The sequence below is a fragment of the Lupinus angustifolius genome, chromosome LG16 (assembly GCF_001865875.1).
Source record: "Lupinus angustifolius cultivar Tanjil chromosome LG16, LupAngTanjil_v1.0, whole genome shotgun sequence".
NCBI lineage: Eukaryota > Viridiplantae > Streptophyta > Magnoliopsida > Fabales > Fabaceae > Lupinus > Lupinus angustifolius.
Genome location: NC_032024.1, coordinates 146,088 through 160,632, shown reverse-complemented (window position 1 = coordinate 160,632; position 14,545 = coordinate 146,088). Strand labels below are relative to the sequence as shown.

Below are 14,545 nucleotides of genomic sequence, written 5' to 3'. Positions count from 1 at the left end.
TTCATATTCATCTCTCTCTATCTAACTATGATAACTTATTGAGAACAACTGAACCCTATTTCTTTCTACCTTCTTCATATTCATCCGTTTTTTCATTCCTCAACTTCTTCGTCACTCTCCGGTACCACCACTATTCCTCTCTTTCACCTTTTCCATCATCAATTTTTTTCTGGGCTTATCTTATCTTTTCATTTTCGATTCACATGTAACAGATTAATCTTACTTTTCTTTTCTTATTTTCTCAAACAAAATTTAGGAAATAGATACCCAATTGCCTGTACTTTTTAACTCTAACATCAATTTTCGATTTTTCTGTACTTTTTATGTATCCAAGAACATGTACAGTTTTTAATTTTATTCTGTACAAACTTATTTTGTTGATTTTTTTAATAATATTAGTGTGTATTATTGGGTCTACGAAGCTACATGTATTTTGTATATTAAATCCACGTTCTGATTAATGTTATCATGATCTTACTTTGCTTTTGCCTATCTCCACGTTGTTACCTTTTGAGTGATTTATATAACTCTCTTATTTTGCTTTCTCTATTGTTTGTTCAATGTATGCATTTTTGGTCTCTGAAACTAAATTTATTGGATTTTTTTGCTTGAATACCAAACAATGGAGTTTTTTGACCCCTTCTATTGGTGTGATTTGTTAAAGGGTATCCTTCATTCACTTTTATGTTCAGCACCCTAGGAGTGATGCACACGGAGTAGTATAATTGGGCTATTTATAGCTAGTTTCTGTCCATGAGATTCTGTTGTTTTGTGTGTGTATTCATGATTTTGAGCGAGTAAACTTGACCGGGTTGTGTTATTTTGCACGACCAACATACATTAGGCAAATAATTTGGTAACATTTGCCTTTTCAAATTATAAACATCACAACTTTATATAATTTTTGTGAAACTCTTCTTGTTGGTTTCGTTTTCATCTGCTTCCTTTTGCCCTCTTGTTTAGAATTTACACTAGTCCGGTTCATAAATTTATTATATGTTTAGATCCTGGTTTCAATTTTGTTTGTAAAATATGGAAGGGGTTGTTAGTAAATTTTGAAGAGATGTTTGTGGCATTTGTTGAATTGCATAATATTTATGATTATGTACTCAACGGAACTTTTATTATAGCCCCTCAATCCAATCACTGATTTATTTCAGTTTTCTTGTAGTTTGACAAACTAATATTTTGAAACCATAACCAAAATATCTTAATGTCCTTGCAGTTTAAATTCCAGGATCTGTTGAAACTGTGAAAATGGCAAGAGGAAGCAAGGCACAACGGGGAATTGCTTCTCATCAGTACAGACCAACTCCATACCCACTACCTCCTCGCAAAAGGGATATTTGTGAGGATATGTTCCCAAAGAACTGCTCTAAAGCCTTGGATAAGAAAGATTTGGAAGATGTTACATGTTCTGTGTGTATGGAATACCCGCACAATGCTGTTCTTCTCCTTTGCTCTTCTCATGACAATGGATGTCGTCCCTATATGTGTGGAACAAGCTATCGTCATTCTAACTGCCTTGACCAGTATAAAAAAGCTTACACAAAAGTAATTTCATCAAGCAATGGACAACAGCCCCAGCAAGGCTTGATTAGCAATCAAGGAGTACTTCAAGGTTCAAACTCCACTTGCAGGGAGAATGAAGTCGCAAAACTTTCATGCCCTCTATGCCGGGGCCAGGTGAAAGGTTGGACCATTGTGGAGCCTGTGCGGGACTACCTGAACTCGAAGAAAAGAAGTTGCATGCAGGATAACTGCACGTTTTCTGGGAATTACAGGGAGTTGAAGAAGCATGTTCGCGCTGAGCATCCCTCAGCATGTCCACGTGCTATAGATCCTGAGCATGAAAACAAATGGAGATTTCTTGAGCGGGAGCGTGAACGTGAGGATGTTATCAGTACAGTGACAGCAGCCATGCCCGGGGCATTAGTTCTTGGAGACTATGTTATAGAAGGGCACCACAATATTGACTTTAACGGAGTTCTACAGGAAGAGGCTGCTTTTGATGCAGCAATGGGTACAAGCAGAAATGGAAGACGTCAGATTCCTGTCGAAGCCATCAATTTCTTCCTCATGTTGCATTCGATTCGGCAAGCGAATAATGACCTTGATAACCTTAGTAGACGACGGTTGAGGCAATTATCAGGTCAGAGTGTGACACAGCATGAAACTCCTCCTGTTGACGATGGTGGTAATGATAGGTCTAGTGGTGGTAATGATGGTGTATCTCTGGTTAGCCGTCTCCATCGCCATGGCAGTGGCAGAGTTTTACTGAATCGCTCAGGCCGGAGGCGTAGACAGAGAGAAGGACATAATTGAAGATGGTTGTGGAAGTAGGAGGTTGGTAGTATTAGTAGTAGTAGGTATATATTTGGAGCTGAAACTAGAAAAATAGAAAAATAGAGAAAATCAAAAGATGATGATTTTTATATTTTCTTTGTTGTAATTTCATTTACATGTACATGCCTACAATCTTACCTCACTCCTATTATCATGGAAACAATTATGTGAGGTCAAATTGGTTGTCTAGGTAATGAACCCATTGTTGAAGAATTACTATCAAGGGGAAAAAATGCAAGCATCATTAGTCATGGGTGTTCATTCATTTTAGTAGGTACTCTTTGTTTTTCTAAAACTTGGGTGCTTTACTCTCATTCTTAGTTTTTTTAGTAAAATGTCTAAATAAGAACTAAAGAGTGTTATAATACAAACTGATGCGTAAAATTTTAAATTATATTTATCCTTGGTATGAAAACTTAAGTGGATAATAAGTATGAATAATGTATTGACAATATAAAATTACTGTAAGAGGCTTAACAAGTTTTGGTTCATTTCCATCATTCATGTTTCCAAAATGTTTGATAATCAAACAAATTCCTCTAACTCACCCAATAACAAAAATCATGTCCCTCCAATGATGATTAACACACAAATCATAAATGTTATGTTGACAATATAAAAAACATTGATATTACATGTATATATATATATATATATAAATATATTAAACTAAAAAATTTATACCATAATCTAGTGATTCAGAAATAACTATATACATATATTTATGGGTGATTGATTAGTGATGCACAAAGTTTACATTGAAATTGAAAGAAATTAAAAACAAAATATATTTATTTAAAAATATAAGAAGCCCATTTAGACATAAAAGCCCACTATGAAACCCATTCCCACATAAACATAAACATAAACCATAAAACCCTAACCAGTGTTTGTATTTGTCATTGGAAGCTGCAACTGCAACGAAGAAGAAGAAGAAGGAGAAAAAGGAGTCTGAAAATGCCTAAGTCGAAGAGAAATAAACAAGGTATGTGTTCCACTTTTCGCTATTACTGATTCTTATGTGAATACGAATATGATGATGTTTTCAATTTTGGTTGAGTAGTTACTTTATCAAAGACGAAGAAAAAGGGAAGGGATCATAAAGAAGGGATAGTGAACTCGATAAAAGATGCTTCTGAGAAATACAGTTCAGTTTACGTGTTTTCATTCGAGAATATGAGGAATCAGAAATTAAAGGAGTTTAGGGAACAATTGAAATCGAGTAGCAGATTCTTTTTGGGTTCTAACAAAGTTATGCAAGTTGCTTTAGGTCGATCTCCTTCTGATGAAATTAGACCTGGACTTTATAAGCTTTCTAAGGTTCCCAATTTACACTTTTCCTTTTAATTAACCTAATATTATTCAATTATTATTTTTATTATTAATTTACTTGTTTTTATTATTGTTAGCTTTTGCGTGGAGATGCTGGAATGGTTTTTACCAATTTGGATAAAGGAGAAGTTGAAAGGTAACCTACTTTGTACTATCTAGCATCTGATTATGCATATTATTGAGTGCTGCTTCATGTTGCTGTGTGCATGTATCTGTTTTTATTGACGACAAGCTATTGATAATTTGATTTTATAAGTTCTTTATTACATATAAGATTTTCTGCTAAAGAAGTAGTTTATTAAGATTTTCCAACACCGACATTCTTGATGTCACATGTTATATTTTTGACTTTAAACATGATTTTGTCATAAAATTGTGCTTGCAGGCTGTTTAATGAGTTTGAGGAATATGACTTTGCAAGAACTGGAACCATTGCCACTGAAAAGGTATCCCAAATCTCGTTCATTTATAAAGTATCAACTTCTCATTCAAAGGTCTTGTAACCGAAGCCATTTGCTGATTTGAATATACAGATCTAGACCCTTCTGATATCTGATCAAATTATTTTCATTTTGATGGATGGGATTCTGTAACTTCTTTATCAAGCAATAATAAAGTAGCGTAATAGTAGAGTCTGTTTTCCGACATGCACTCTTATTTATAAATAAAACTCACTTTCTTGATCTGAGTTTTTCAGGTGGATCTCAAAGAGGGTCCTCTAGAGCAGTTCACACATGAGATGGAACCCTTTCTCCGGAAGCAAGGCATGCCTGTTAGGTTGAATAAAGGTGCACTATTGCATTGTCTTGCAATTATGGTTTAAATGCACCTGTCAATAGAGGACAAGCATACTGATTTTTCCAAATTTTGCAGGAGTTGTGGAGCTTGTTTCGGATTATGTTGTTTGTGAGGAAGGGAAGCCCTTGTCACCCGAGGCAGCTCGTATACTGGTTAGTTATTTCATTTGTATTATTTATTTCCTAAAAGCTATCCATTCCAATTGTAGTTTGCATATTTGATTTAGTTCGAGTAGGATGATCTCTTTCACTGCCACTGGGAAAATTATAAAATTATTTTCTGTGCTTGATTTCTCCTATAAGGTAGTGACTAGTGAGTAACAACACATAAAATTGAGCTTTTGGATTTGTTTTCCCTTTAACTTCCCAATAAGTATGCATTTTATCCTTCTCTACCATTTGTTGCCTGTGGCAATTTAACTATTACTTCTACTAAAGGGTCAACATATCAATAATTAAGACTATTACTTCTACCATTTTCTGACTGTTATTGTTTTGCAGCGTTTGCTGGGAATCAAGATGGCTACATTTCGACTTCATTTGATTTGCAGATGGAGTCCTGAAGAATTTGAACTTTACATTGATGGCCCTGATGATTCAGATGTTGAGGGCTCTTAGTACCTCTTTTTGACAATATATGAATGGTACTATTGTAATATCCATAGGAGGCTACAATGGTGGTCATGGCATACCATTGGCGATTCGGGGGAACAAAATAGTTTGAGAGTTGATTCGTAGGAATGTGAGATCTCTATGTACTAGGCCGATGAAGTGCCCTTTAGGCATTTCTGTAACTTCAAATTTTAAATTAATGGGATTACAATTTTATTTGCTCAAATTAATTTCTTATTATTTTATAACATGCGGATATCCTTTGAATTAGTTATCGAAATTCTCTACTTTTCAGTATTCAATAAATCTATAAACATACTTTTAGCTGATATCTCCACGAGTATTTTTAGCCAAATCTTTAGGGCAATCGCTATTAAATTTTGGTCAACCCTCTAATTTAGAAAACGTGTTGAGATTTTTTACGACCATTTTTTTTACAAAATGAAACTTGAGCATTAAATGGATTAAACGTAGAGGGTAACACATTTGCTTTTAAAAACAGTACAAAATATACCCGAAGGGCGTAGCAAATTTTTGTTATCAGCATTTGCAATACATGTTATACAATAATTACATACATTATAAAACACAGCTATAATTCTAAAACAGAGAATATGAAGCTTGTCTGTTCTATTCCGCGGCACAAATGAACAAAAATTTACAACACCTGTTGTGAAGGGTTGTAGCACAAGTATCAGATTTGAAAACTCAGCTGTGAAAACAATACAAGAAAGCTGTTATGAGTTTATTCCCGTTTATCCTCCTCTGACTCGTCTTCTTCATCAAAGGATGCATCATTTCTGGCACTCTTCTCTTGTTTCACTAAACTTACTTCACCTCGACCTTCCTTAGTTAGTGACTGAGATTCTTCATCATCAGAATCTTCTCCCACTTCTGAATATGCATACCTATGCATAGTTGACAAATGTAAATTAAACATTTGGGCTTATGTTGGGATGTACAAAATCATGTAAAAAGCTTAAAAAATATAATTCACCTTTGAGAGCTTTGGGATGGGGCCCAGAGATAGCATATAACGCAGAGTAATGCAAAGGCTAGGATGTCCCAGAAAGCAGTAATTATCCAAGCACTCTGCCAGCGCTCGTTGAAAGGATCTGTGGCTTTGAAGTATACCTGCAGAAGAGAGATTAGCAAATCGTGATTGCAACTCAGTTAACAAATTAAAAGTTGAACATTACATGAACATATATTTCAATAAGAAAACAACGCCTAATAACAACTTATTGCTAAATATAGACGAAGATAGATTTACATAAAAAACTAGTCCAAACAAAATTAGAACCAGGGCTAGATATACTGCTGTAATGGTCCTTCCAAATGTATTGGTAAAGCAAAGAAGCACATTTAGTCGCGACTAAATTTGTGCACCATCTTATGAACTTGTCCAGCATTTGACATTTTACTTAAAAAGCACAATTCTTGCTATGGCTTCCTATAATCATAAAATTTCATCTTGTTCAATTGCTTGAAAGGTTGATTAGGGACTGTTACCAGTGCAATTTGCATGTGTTGGTGATCCTTTTTCACCAATCTTTACACTGCAATGACTGCATCTATTTTGTTTGGCACATAAATTACAAAGGTGATGAATAGAAACTAAAGGAAGTTTGAAAAGGTCTAGCAAATTAAAGTTAGGATCAGACATCTTTTTTGTTTTCTGCCCTTTTATTCCAAACAATGAATATCAGTCTTTTTGTTGTGGATAAAACCTTAATTTCTGTAATTAAATACAAGAAGTCCATGTTAACTTGTACAAGATAAAATAAATTGATTATAAGCCTGACCTCATATCCTATCCAAGCAACTGAGGCGATAACTGTTGCTGCTAATGCATTTGAGAACTTCCTATATATATCCAACTTAATAGAACTCCGTTTTGCCTGACCAAGCAGAGACAAATAAAATAAAACATATAAAAGCCGGTCTTTTAGTGCATACATATTGGGAAAACAAGAAGGCCATAAAGTCAAAAAAACAAATAAGTTTAGAGGCATGTTGCAAAATAATAGGAACTCGAAGGAAGGATACCTGCAACTGTTCTAGTGTTGACGAAAGAGATGTAAAAATCCATAATATCAAAAATGCATCCAAGAAAGCATCAGGAAGAACAAGGAGGAGCCTTGCCCGTCCCGATACATCATTGATGGTCCCCACATATTCAGTAATATCAAGCAATTCGGATGCTAGAAAGTACGTAAGTCCAAGTAAAAGAACCTTTGAGGTAAGACCACCAAGAGTGGGCCTGACGACACCATATCCCATTGAAACAGAGAGAATAAGAAGCCGAGATATAGTTTTTCTTACAGCCCCAATAGTAACAACCCATGTTGTGACCAAAACAGGTCTCATTCCAGTATCATTGAAATTGACATACTCAAAATACCAAAGAATCATCTCAAATAATCCAAGTCCAATAACAGCTGCAATACAATGCTGAAGTTGCAATACATCATTCCAAAACCTAACATACTGAAGGAACCAAATGATCGCGAGACATAGATAAGCCAGTGTCATGAAAACATAAAACTTCTTTAATGGGGCCATCCTTCCAGGTAAGTACCCATCAGGGTTTTTCCAAATCGTCTTTCCACTCATTACTAAATCCTTGAGCTTTGGATCACATGCTACAAAAAACAAATTATACATTCCAGTTTTAGTGATAGAAACCTGCTTAGAATCAAGTGTAGTAGCTAAGCGTTTTCCTTTGAAATGTACATCTAAAATGATAGGCCAATTAGCGTCGGTTTCGGAAGATCTCCGAATAATATCTCCTTGATTGCAACCTCCCATTTTAGCTAAATCAGAAGTGCAACAAATTGCACGTTGTCCACCATAAGCAGAACCACCAATATTGTTACGATCAGAAGCTTCAAATATTATAACATGTATTGGTCCTGCGTTGTGCTTGTTAGCAGTTTTGCTTCTCCAAAATGTGATATTTTCAAACCTATTCAAAGAATAACATGATAGTTATATAAGATTTTGAATAACCTAATTGAAGAAATAGTAATAAAAAAAGAGAGGAATAGTACCTGATATAACTAAGGTGGTTGGCGGCGGAGGAAGGAGAGAATATGGCTTCACTGCCACCGGAGAGAAGGTAAGCATTACCAATTTCAGTGAAGGGTTGGTGATGGTAAATATGAATTGAAGCAAAAGTAGTTGAAGCTGAGAATAAGAATGAAGATAATAATGCGAACAAGTAGAAGTTGATGGATCTTGATTTAACTGAATCCATGCCGATTATTAAGCAAATCACTCAGATTTCAGATTTTCAGATTTCAGATTTCAGATTCATAGATGTTGTATTGGTTGCAACGTCACTCTCACTGTTGCTGTATCTTCACGCCTACGTCATCCTATTTTCTCTTATTCATTCCACTATTTGGGCTCCCAGGCCCATATCCATTCATGCACACTCTCTCTCTCTTCAATCTTAATCACCTGAGTAACTACCCATTTTAGTTTATCGTACTTTTTGACCTTACCAGTTTAGTCATTAAAAAAAAAAGATCTAAAACAATCTCAAAAATATGTGAGTCAAATTAGTCATTTTTAGCATGTTTTACAACACTTAGTATTGACCTCAAAAAAAGACTAATTTGACTCATATTTGAAATTTTTGAGATCATTTTAGGTTTTCTTTTTGAAGGACTAAATTGGACTAAAATGAGTATTTACTCTAACTATTATGTTATACGAGGGATCCACTTAGCTATCAATTTTAGGAAAATTTAATGATTTAAATCTATTAGTAATTCAAATCATTGGATTTCCCTAAACTCGATGACTAGAATGAAGAGTAAGTTTAAATAAGGTGAGTCCTTCCTTTTACAAAATAATATCACCATATTACCATCCCATAAAACAAAATTACGGCTTGAATTTGGATGTGGACCTGTTTGGAAAATTGAGGTTTGATGTGTTTTGATTAAAAGTGAAGTTATAGCTCATTTTTTGATGAACACTCCATTCTTAGTTTATAGAGTCCTAACTAGATGGCAGACTCATAGTTACTGTTTTGTCAAATAAACATGTTTCATTCTGAAGGTGTAACATGTTTCATTCTGAAGGTGTAACATGTTTCACTCTTCACCTCAATAATCAATCTATAAATTATCTTACATCACACAAAGAAGTGACATGTCAGAAAATGGTATTTTGCCATTTCTTACACATATATCACAAATTTGCTTACTTAAAAAAACAAGATCTTTCCCAATAATTCAATTTACTAGCCAAGCAATTGAATTATTGGAACATCTCAATTTAAACCCAACTCTTCCTTGAGGTGCTTAATGGCCTCTGATACACCGTCCTGGAAGTTCAACAATCGTGTTAGTATGCCAAAAATAAACTAATACATCTATTTTAAATAAAAGTATCAACCTTTAAGAAAAGTTATTACCTCAAGTGATAATATTTTAGCAGTTTCTGCTGCTCTTGCTTTGACTCTTGATGATAATGCATCATGTATTGCCATTGATAATACATGTGCAGCTTCCTGGATACTTGTGTCATCATTTTTATCAGGAACCAAATGGTTTCTACGTAGTGGTTCAGGTGAAACACCAAGCCAGTACATTCTTTCAGCCCAATAAAACTGATCAAGCATAAAAGGACACACTACCTGCAAGTTTTGTTCAGCCTAGTCAAGCATATATATAAAAAGTGATCACTTCAACAAAGTTTTATAGAGTTGGCAAAACTATTCTCAACCAAACACAGTATATATCCAAGCATTAGACAGTTTTTTTGTACAAAGCATGTCTTCTGCTCTTTCTTGTCCATTGTCTCAAGGGTGTTAAAAATCATGGTAGCAAATGAATATCCTCCATCAAATAATGCATGTATGTTAGCAAGATTCAATTCACCACTAACCTGTGGTGTGCCTGCCTGTAATGCAGCCGCAGTAGTTCCACTAAATACAGATACAAAACATGTACATTAGTGAGCATGCCTCTTGTATGTGTCAATGTAATGATAATATAAAAACAACCAGGGGATCAGAATACAAATTCTCCTACCTTCCTCCATGGTGAATCACAGCAGCACATTTTGGGAAAAGCCAACCATATGGTATGGAACTATTCACAGAATACAAAAATATGTCATTACTCGAGATTAAAAGAAAGTGGCGGTTAACTAGCATTTTCTTCTGTTTCAAAGAACTTCAGAAAAAGGTTAGTTAGTTCTCTTCTATATTTGCATAGATAAGATCATAAGAAACCATAACCTGAATGGTGAGTGATACTAAAGAAGCAAAAGAAAACCCACCCAGAAAAGCAGAAGAGTCGACCATCATAAAGATGGACACAATCTTCATTCCTCTTATTTTGGCCAATTGATGCTTCAGCAGCAATCATGTGAACAGTTGATTCTAAAGGTTCATATCCAGCTGTAAAGAGAATAAATCTGTGTTCTGTGGTGTTCAGGACACTCTGAAGAACACGAAGAAATGCACACGGGTCTCTCAAAAACCCCATGCTGCAAGTGGAAAAAAAAGAAGTAAAAATCAGGTTAACAAAAAAAAAATGATTGCAATGACGACCAACAACCATGCTGTGCTACAAGGTTTAAGACATTGAAGCATGCTATACCTTCCAATAGAACTTAACCCAATGAAAATTGGAGTAGTCTTTATAAAGTTTTGCAACTCTAAGTGACTGGGACATAAACCAACTTTAGCATATTGATTTCTTGATGAATCATATACTGAAATTTCTCTGCATTTCTTACATGTAAACTGCCATTCCGTAGGGAGGAACCAAAAACCACAAACTCGTACTTTTGATGGCCAGTATGCTGCCAGTGCACCAGAATTAGTAAGGTGGTGTAACTGAATCTAAAAATAAGTGTACTAGAGGAACCATAAACCAAGTAAAGAATCAAATTTTGTGAAGAACAAAGCAACATATGAGGGAAACAGACTTTAGTACATCCTCATTAATCATGACTTCGGAAAGTTTTCTTAAAACAATCAAAAGAAAGAAACTTTATCATGAATAACTAATGCAAAATTATATTTTACTTTCCTACTAAAAAATCAGTGGAGCTTGATTTGAAACAAATTTCTGCTTGATATTTGACCAAGTGAATGCTTCATAGAAAGAACATTAACAAGAAATTTATTTAGACACAGTGTGTATTGATACATTCCTCAATTTCATTCTTCCAAATTCATCCTACCTAGCAAACCTACAGAGATTCCAGATACAATGAGTATAGAAAGCCATCGCTCAGTGTAGTACAAATTACATATGTGGTGCCAAGAGACTGTAGAACATGATAACATAATTTGGTTCAATTGGACCACTGCGCTTAACCCATCAGCAAGTTACTGTAGCTACTATATGTTTAATATCAGGGTAGTTCCTCCGAAACAGATAAATAAAAGAAAAGGGCATAGAAGATGACAAAAGCATAATCAAGTAACTCTGACTCTATACAGAAACATTATGGAGATCAATATGTATACATTTAGTGAAAGAAAAGTTTTTATCTTAGACAGATATTAAAATAAAATAAAAACATACCAGGCCATTCAACTACTTCTTTACTAAAACCATACCTGTTGAACAATGCACAAAATAAACGAAAGAATTCAGAGTAATATTGCATTTCAATTCAATAGAGCATGTAACTGTATAAATCACTAAGTAGGTTAATAAAAAAAGTTCAATCATCATGTTGCATAAAAAATAAGGAATTCCTTGTCAAGAACTTTATAATGAGTTCTCATAACAGAAATGGTTGTTGATACAACTTTCACCATTCACTTACAAGGAGAAACACAAGTTTGTTATTTCAAAAGAAATATAAATAATGCTCAGTAACTTGTGGGACTTAGAATACATCATTTCAAAATTCCACAACTTGGATCTAGTTTGACCCACAAACAATACATGAAATATTGAGCAAATATCAATTCGTTATGGTATGTTCTGTCATATAACAACTAATTTTATAGAAAGTCAGTTTTGTCATTCAGCACCTATTACTTACATCAATAGAGGAGATTGTGGCATATCATGCCAAGTAGGAATGCCTGTTACAGGGTCCTGAAATCGCCCAAAAAAGTGCATGTTTGAGTTTAAAAGATAGATATAGAAACACTATATTTAATTTATTAAATTCTGTGAAAAGATAGATATAGAAACACTAACAGTAAAAGGACATGGACTCAGATGCAACTCATCATTTCTCCATGACCCCCAATTTTCTGTGAAAAGAGGCCACATCCAGTGAATCACATCCTTCCAGCAGACCTACAGAGAATCAACATGATTGAAAAATGAAAAGAAAAAACAAGACAAATAGGAACTTTTTTATCTTTATATTACACCACGGTTTCTCTTTATAAGCAGAAAAGTGTCGTTCTTAGAAGGAAAAGGAACAGACTAACTTGGCACGACATCTTTCCACACTGGAAACAATAGAACATAAAAAAATGAAAAAAAATACCTTACCAGGAGGAGCTTCAGTGAGATATTGGTACAAAAGAGGGAGTTCTCTTTGAAATTGGCTTTCAAATGTTGCAGGTGCACTACACAGTAAGTCAATGATCAAAAGATGAAACTGAGTTCAGAAAGGAGCTTCAGGTTTCAAAAACTAGTCATCAATTGGATGATGCAGCATTTTATATTCATAACAGTCATTTTATAGGCAAAACATACTGTCTTTCTGAGGGGGGAAATGATAGACACTAAAAGCAGCTCATATGGCAACCAAATAGCAGTAACTTATAGCCACACTGATAAGTGCTTTTCATTTGGATATTGTAATTCAGTTTGTTACCCAACAAAATAGAATCTTACATATGCATTTCCTATTGGGTACTTCTACTAATTTTCAAAATTTACATGTTCTATTAATAAAGATAGTTCAAGTATCTGAGCTAGGATATATTCATGAACATGTATGCTCTTGCAAGAGTGTAACTGCCTACTAAAGACAAGCATATCCACATCTAAATTCCAGAAAGTTTGATAATACATAAGGGGGTGTGAACTTCTTAAGTACCTATATGGAACAACGTAAGGAGCAGCTACGATGCAACGGACATGAAAACTTTCTGCAAGGCTCCATCCTTCCTGAACCATCATGAAAAGCTCATCAATGACTAGATCGTTTAAGCACCTTTAGTGGAAGTTTAGAATTGTTTAAATACCAATATCTATATAAGAAAGCAGAAAACATGTATGCATAGCAGTTATAAATTTTATAATCTTGAGAGGTTATTCATATTTCATTGTGCTTAGTATTATTTCTTGGAAATATTAATATTATTCTACTTTTCTATCAGGAGAGCCCACTGCAAACTCTATTCCACCATGTTTAATATCAAACAATGAGTGAGATTCTACTTTCCATCCAATAGTATTAAAATTGTCTCAGTATCTCCGTTAACACAAATACAATTTTATACCAACTATTTTGCAACTCCGTATTCAGCAATCGGAACTTTTATCATAAATCAATGGCCATCAATAAATAACAAGTCTTAGCTCAAACACCCTCCCCCAATGATTTCAGAAACTTGTCAAAAAAGTCTATCCCGATGTGAGTTTTCGATTTATAATACCAAAGCAAAAAAATTGATGACAATAAGATCAGCATCCAAACTTGGGCCATCTCCGAATATTGTTTCAATTAAAGAATAGCATTCTTGTCTATGATCTCTTGTAATTTTCTTTTTGTGCAATGAAAAGGATGAGTCACCTTCCCCTGATAAAAAAGAAGAGCACCCATTAGAACTATAGTTTCACCCCTTATAATATCATTGTACATTTTGATAAGGAGAAGGAAGATGAGATTTTGAACCTTCAATATTATTACTGTGGTGATGAGTAGAAAGAACAGGAGGTGATGAGATTGAGCAATATTGAACATGTTTTTGAGGCAAATGAGAACTTAGGCTCTGTAAGGAAATATTTTGTTACAGTGTAAGGTGTTAAGAGTATTTATGTATGTATGTTGATTTGGTGTAAAAGGTTGAAGAAGGAAACCTGAGTGTGTGCGGAATGAGTTATTAGAATGACATGGTATTGTCTCTGGTCACAAGCAAAAGCTGCAGCAATGGCCTGAAATCAACAAAATCAGTTGATGAGTTATTAGAACGATTTTCAGTTGAATACCGGCTACCGACTTATCCCAAATATAATATTTGGAGTCGAGAGTTGTCGCGCTCTGATTTTCGGTTGAGGAAATATTAAATTAAAAAAAGATAAGATAGGGAAGTGACTGACAGCAAGAGGATAGACATCGCCTTGAGTGCCGAATGCCATGAACACTGCCTTTGCCTTCCTTCTCTCCTTTTCAATCTCCATATTCAATTCATTTACAACCCATCTCTCTTATATTCATTCCACAAAAATATATTATAAAAATATCATTTTTGATAATGAAAATATATAATTAATATAACTAGTATTCTT

General features: G+C 34.4%; 4 protein-coding genes and 1 long non-coding RNA gene across 5 annotated transcripts; 3 read left to right on the top strand and 2 right to left on the bottom strand.

Moving 5' to 3' along the window:
• On the top strand, nucleotides 25–2,571 carry LOC109328919. The gene is made up of 2 exons (XM_019562561.1): nucleotides 25–121; nucleotides 1,226–2,571. Exon 2 carries the CDS (start codon nucleotides 1,258–1,260, stop codon nucleotides 2,323–2,325), a length of 1,068 nt encoding a protein of 355 aa, XP_019418106.1. The 5' UTR covers nucleotides 25–121; nucleotides 1,226–1,257; the 3' UTR covers nucleotides 2,326–2,571.
• Nucleotides 3,216–5,338, top strand: LOC109329260 (mRNA turnover protein 4 homolog). The gene is made up of 7 exons (XM_019562943.1): nucleotides 3,216–3,331; nucleotides 3,410–3,666; nucleotides 3,756–3,814; nucleotides 4,064–4,124; nucleotides 4,376–4,466; nucleotides 4,552–4,628; nucleotides 4,977–5,338. The coding sequence occupies exons 1-7, from the start codon at nucleotides 3,304–3,306 to the stop codon at nucleotides 5,091–5,093; spliced, it is 690 nt and encodes a 229-aa protein (XP_019418488.1). The 5' UTR covers nucleotides 3,216–3,303; the 3' UTR covers nucleotides 5,094–5,338.
• LOC109329240 (transmembrane protein 87B) lies at nucleotides 5,599–8,449 on the bottom strand. The gene is made up of 5 exons (XM_019562915.1): nucleotides 8,141–8,449; nucleotides 7,137–8,055; nucleotides 6,893–6,988; nucleotides 6,085–6,221; nucleotides 5,599–5,995 (listed from the first exon to the last, which is right to left on the bottom strand). The coding sequence occupies exons 1-5, from the start codon at nucleotides 8,344–8,346 to the stop codon at nucleotides 5,833–5,835; spliced, it is 1,521 nt and encodes a 506-aa protein (XP_019418460.1). The 5' UTR covers nucleotides 8,347–8,449; the 3' UTR covers nucleotides 5,599–5,832.
• Nucleotides 9,195–14,446, bottom strand: LOC109329239 (sterol 3-beta-glucosyltransferase UGT80B1). Its single transcript, XM_019562914.1, has 15 exons — nucleotides 14,357–14,446; nucleotides 14,117–14,191; nucleotides 13,932–14,028; nucleotides 13,693–13,835; nucleotides 13,131–13,201; nucleotides 12,573–12,654; nucleotides 12,275–12,376; nucleotides 12,114–12,169; nucleotides 11,645–11,679; nucleotides 10,709–10,913; nucleotides 10,386–10,595; nucleotides 10,136–10,195; nucleotides 9,990–10,029; nucleotides 9,517–9,738; nucleotides 9,195–9,426 (listed from the first exon to the last, which is right to left on the bottom strand). The coding sequence occupies exons 1-15, from the start codon at nucleotides 14,435–14,437 to the stop codon at nucleotides 9,373–9,375; spliced, it is 1,533 nt and encodes a 510-aa protein (XP_019418459.1). The 5' UTR covers nucleotides 14,438–14,446; the 3' UTR covers nucleotides 9,195–9,372.
• On the top strand, nucleotides 13,842–14,217 carry LOC109329263. The gene is made up of 2 exons (XR_002105532.1): nucleotides 13,842–14,030; nucleotides 14,122–14,217. It is a non-coding gene; the product is annotated as an uncharacterized LOC109329263 (long non-coding RNA).

What these genes read in the sequence shown, in the direction of transcription:
- LOC109328919 (XM_019562561.1), top strand. Translation starts at nt 1,258, where the DNA reads ATGGCAAGAGGAAGCAAGGCACAACGGGGAATTGCTTCTCATCAGTAC.
- LOC109329260 (XM_019562943.1), top strand. Translation starts at nt 3,304, where the DNA reads ATGCCTAAGTCGAAGAGAAATAAACAAG. An exon ending in GACTTTATAAGCTTTCTAAG is followed by an intron (nt 3,667 to 3,755) that starts GTTCCCAATTTA and finishes TATTATTGTTAG; the next exon opens with CTTTTGCGTGGAGATGCTGG. An exon ending in GATAAAGGAGAAGTTGAAAG is followed by an intron (nt 3,815 to 4,063) that starts GTAACCTACTTT and finishes TTGTGCTTGCAG; the next exon opens with GCTGTTTAATGAGTTTGAGG.
- LOC109329240 (XM_019562915.1), bottom strand. Translation starts at nt 8,346, where the DNA reads ATGGATTCAGTTAAATCAAGATCCATCAACTTCTACTTGTTCGCATTA. An exon ending in CAACACTAGAACAGTTGCAG is followed by an intron (nt 6,989 to 7,136) that starts GTATCCTTCCTT and finishes CTGCTTGGTCAG; the next exon opens with GCAAAACGGAGTTCTATTAA. An exon ending in CCATCCCAAAGCTCTCAAAG is followed by an intron (nt 5,996 to 6,084) that starts GTGAATTATATT and finishes AACTATGCATAG; the next exon opens with GTATGCATATTCAGAAGTGG.
- LOC109329239 (XM_019562914.1), bottom strand. Translation starts at nt 14,437, where the DNA reads ATGGAGATTGAAAAGGAGAGAAGGAAGGCAAAGGCAGTGTTCATGGCA. An exon ending in AGAAGTAGTTGAATGGCCTG is followed by an intron (nt 10,914 to 11,644) that starts GTATGTTTTTAT and finishes GTGCACTGGCAG; the next exon opens with CATACTGGCCATCAAAAGTA. An exon ending in TACAGGCAGGCACACCACAG is followed by an intron (nt 9,739 to 9,989) that starts GTTAGTGGTGAA and finishes CAAAACTTGCAG; the next exon opens with GTAGTGTGTCCTTTTATGCT.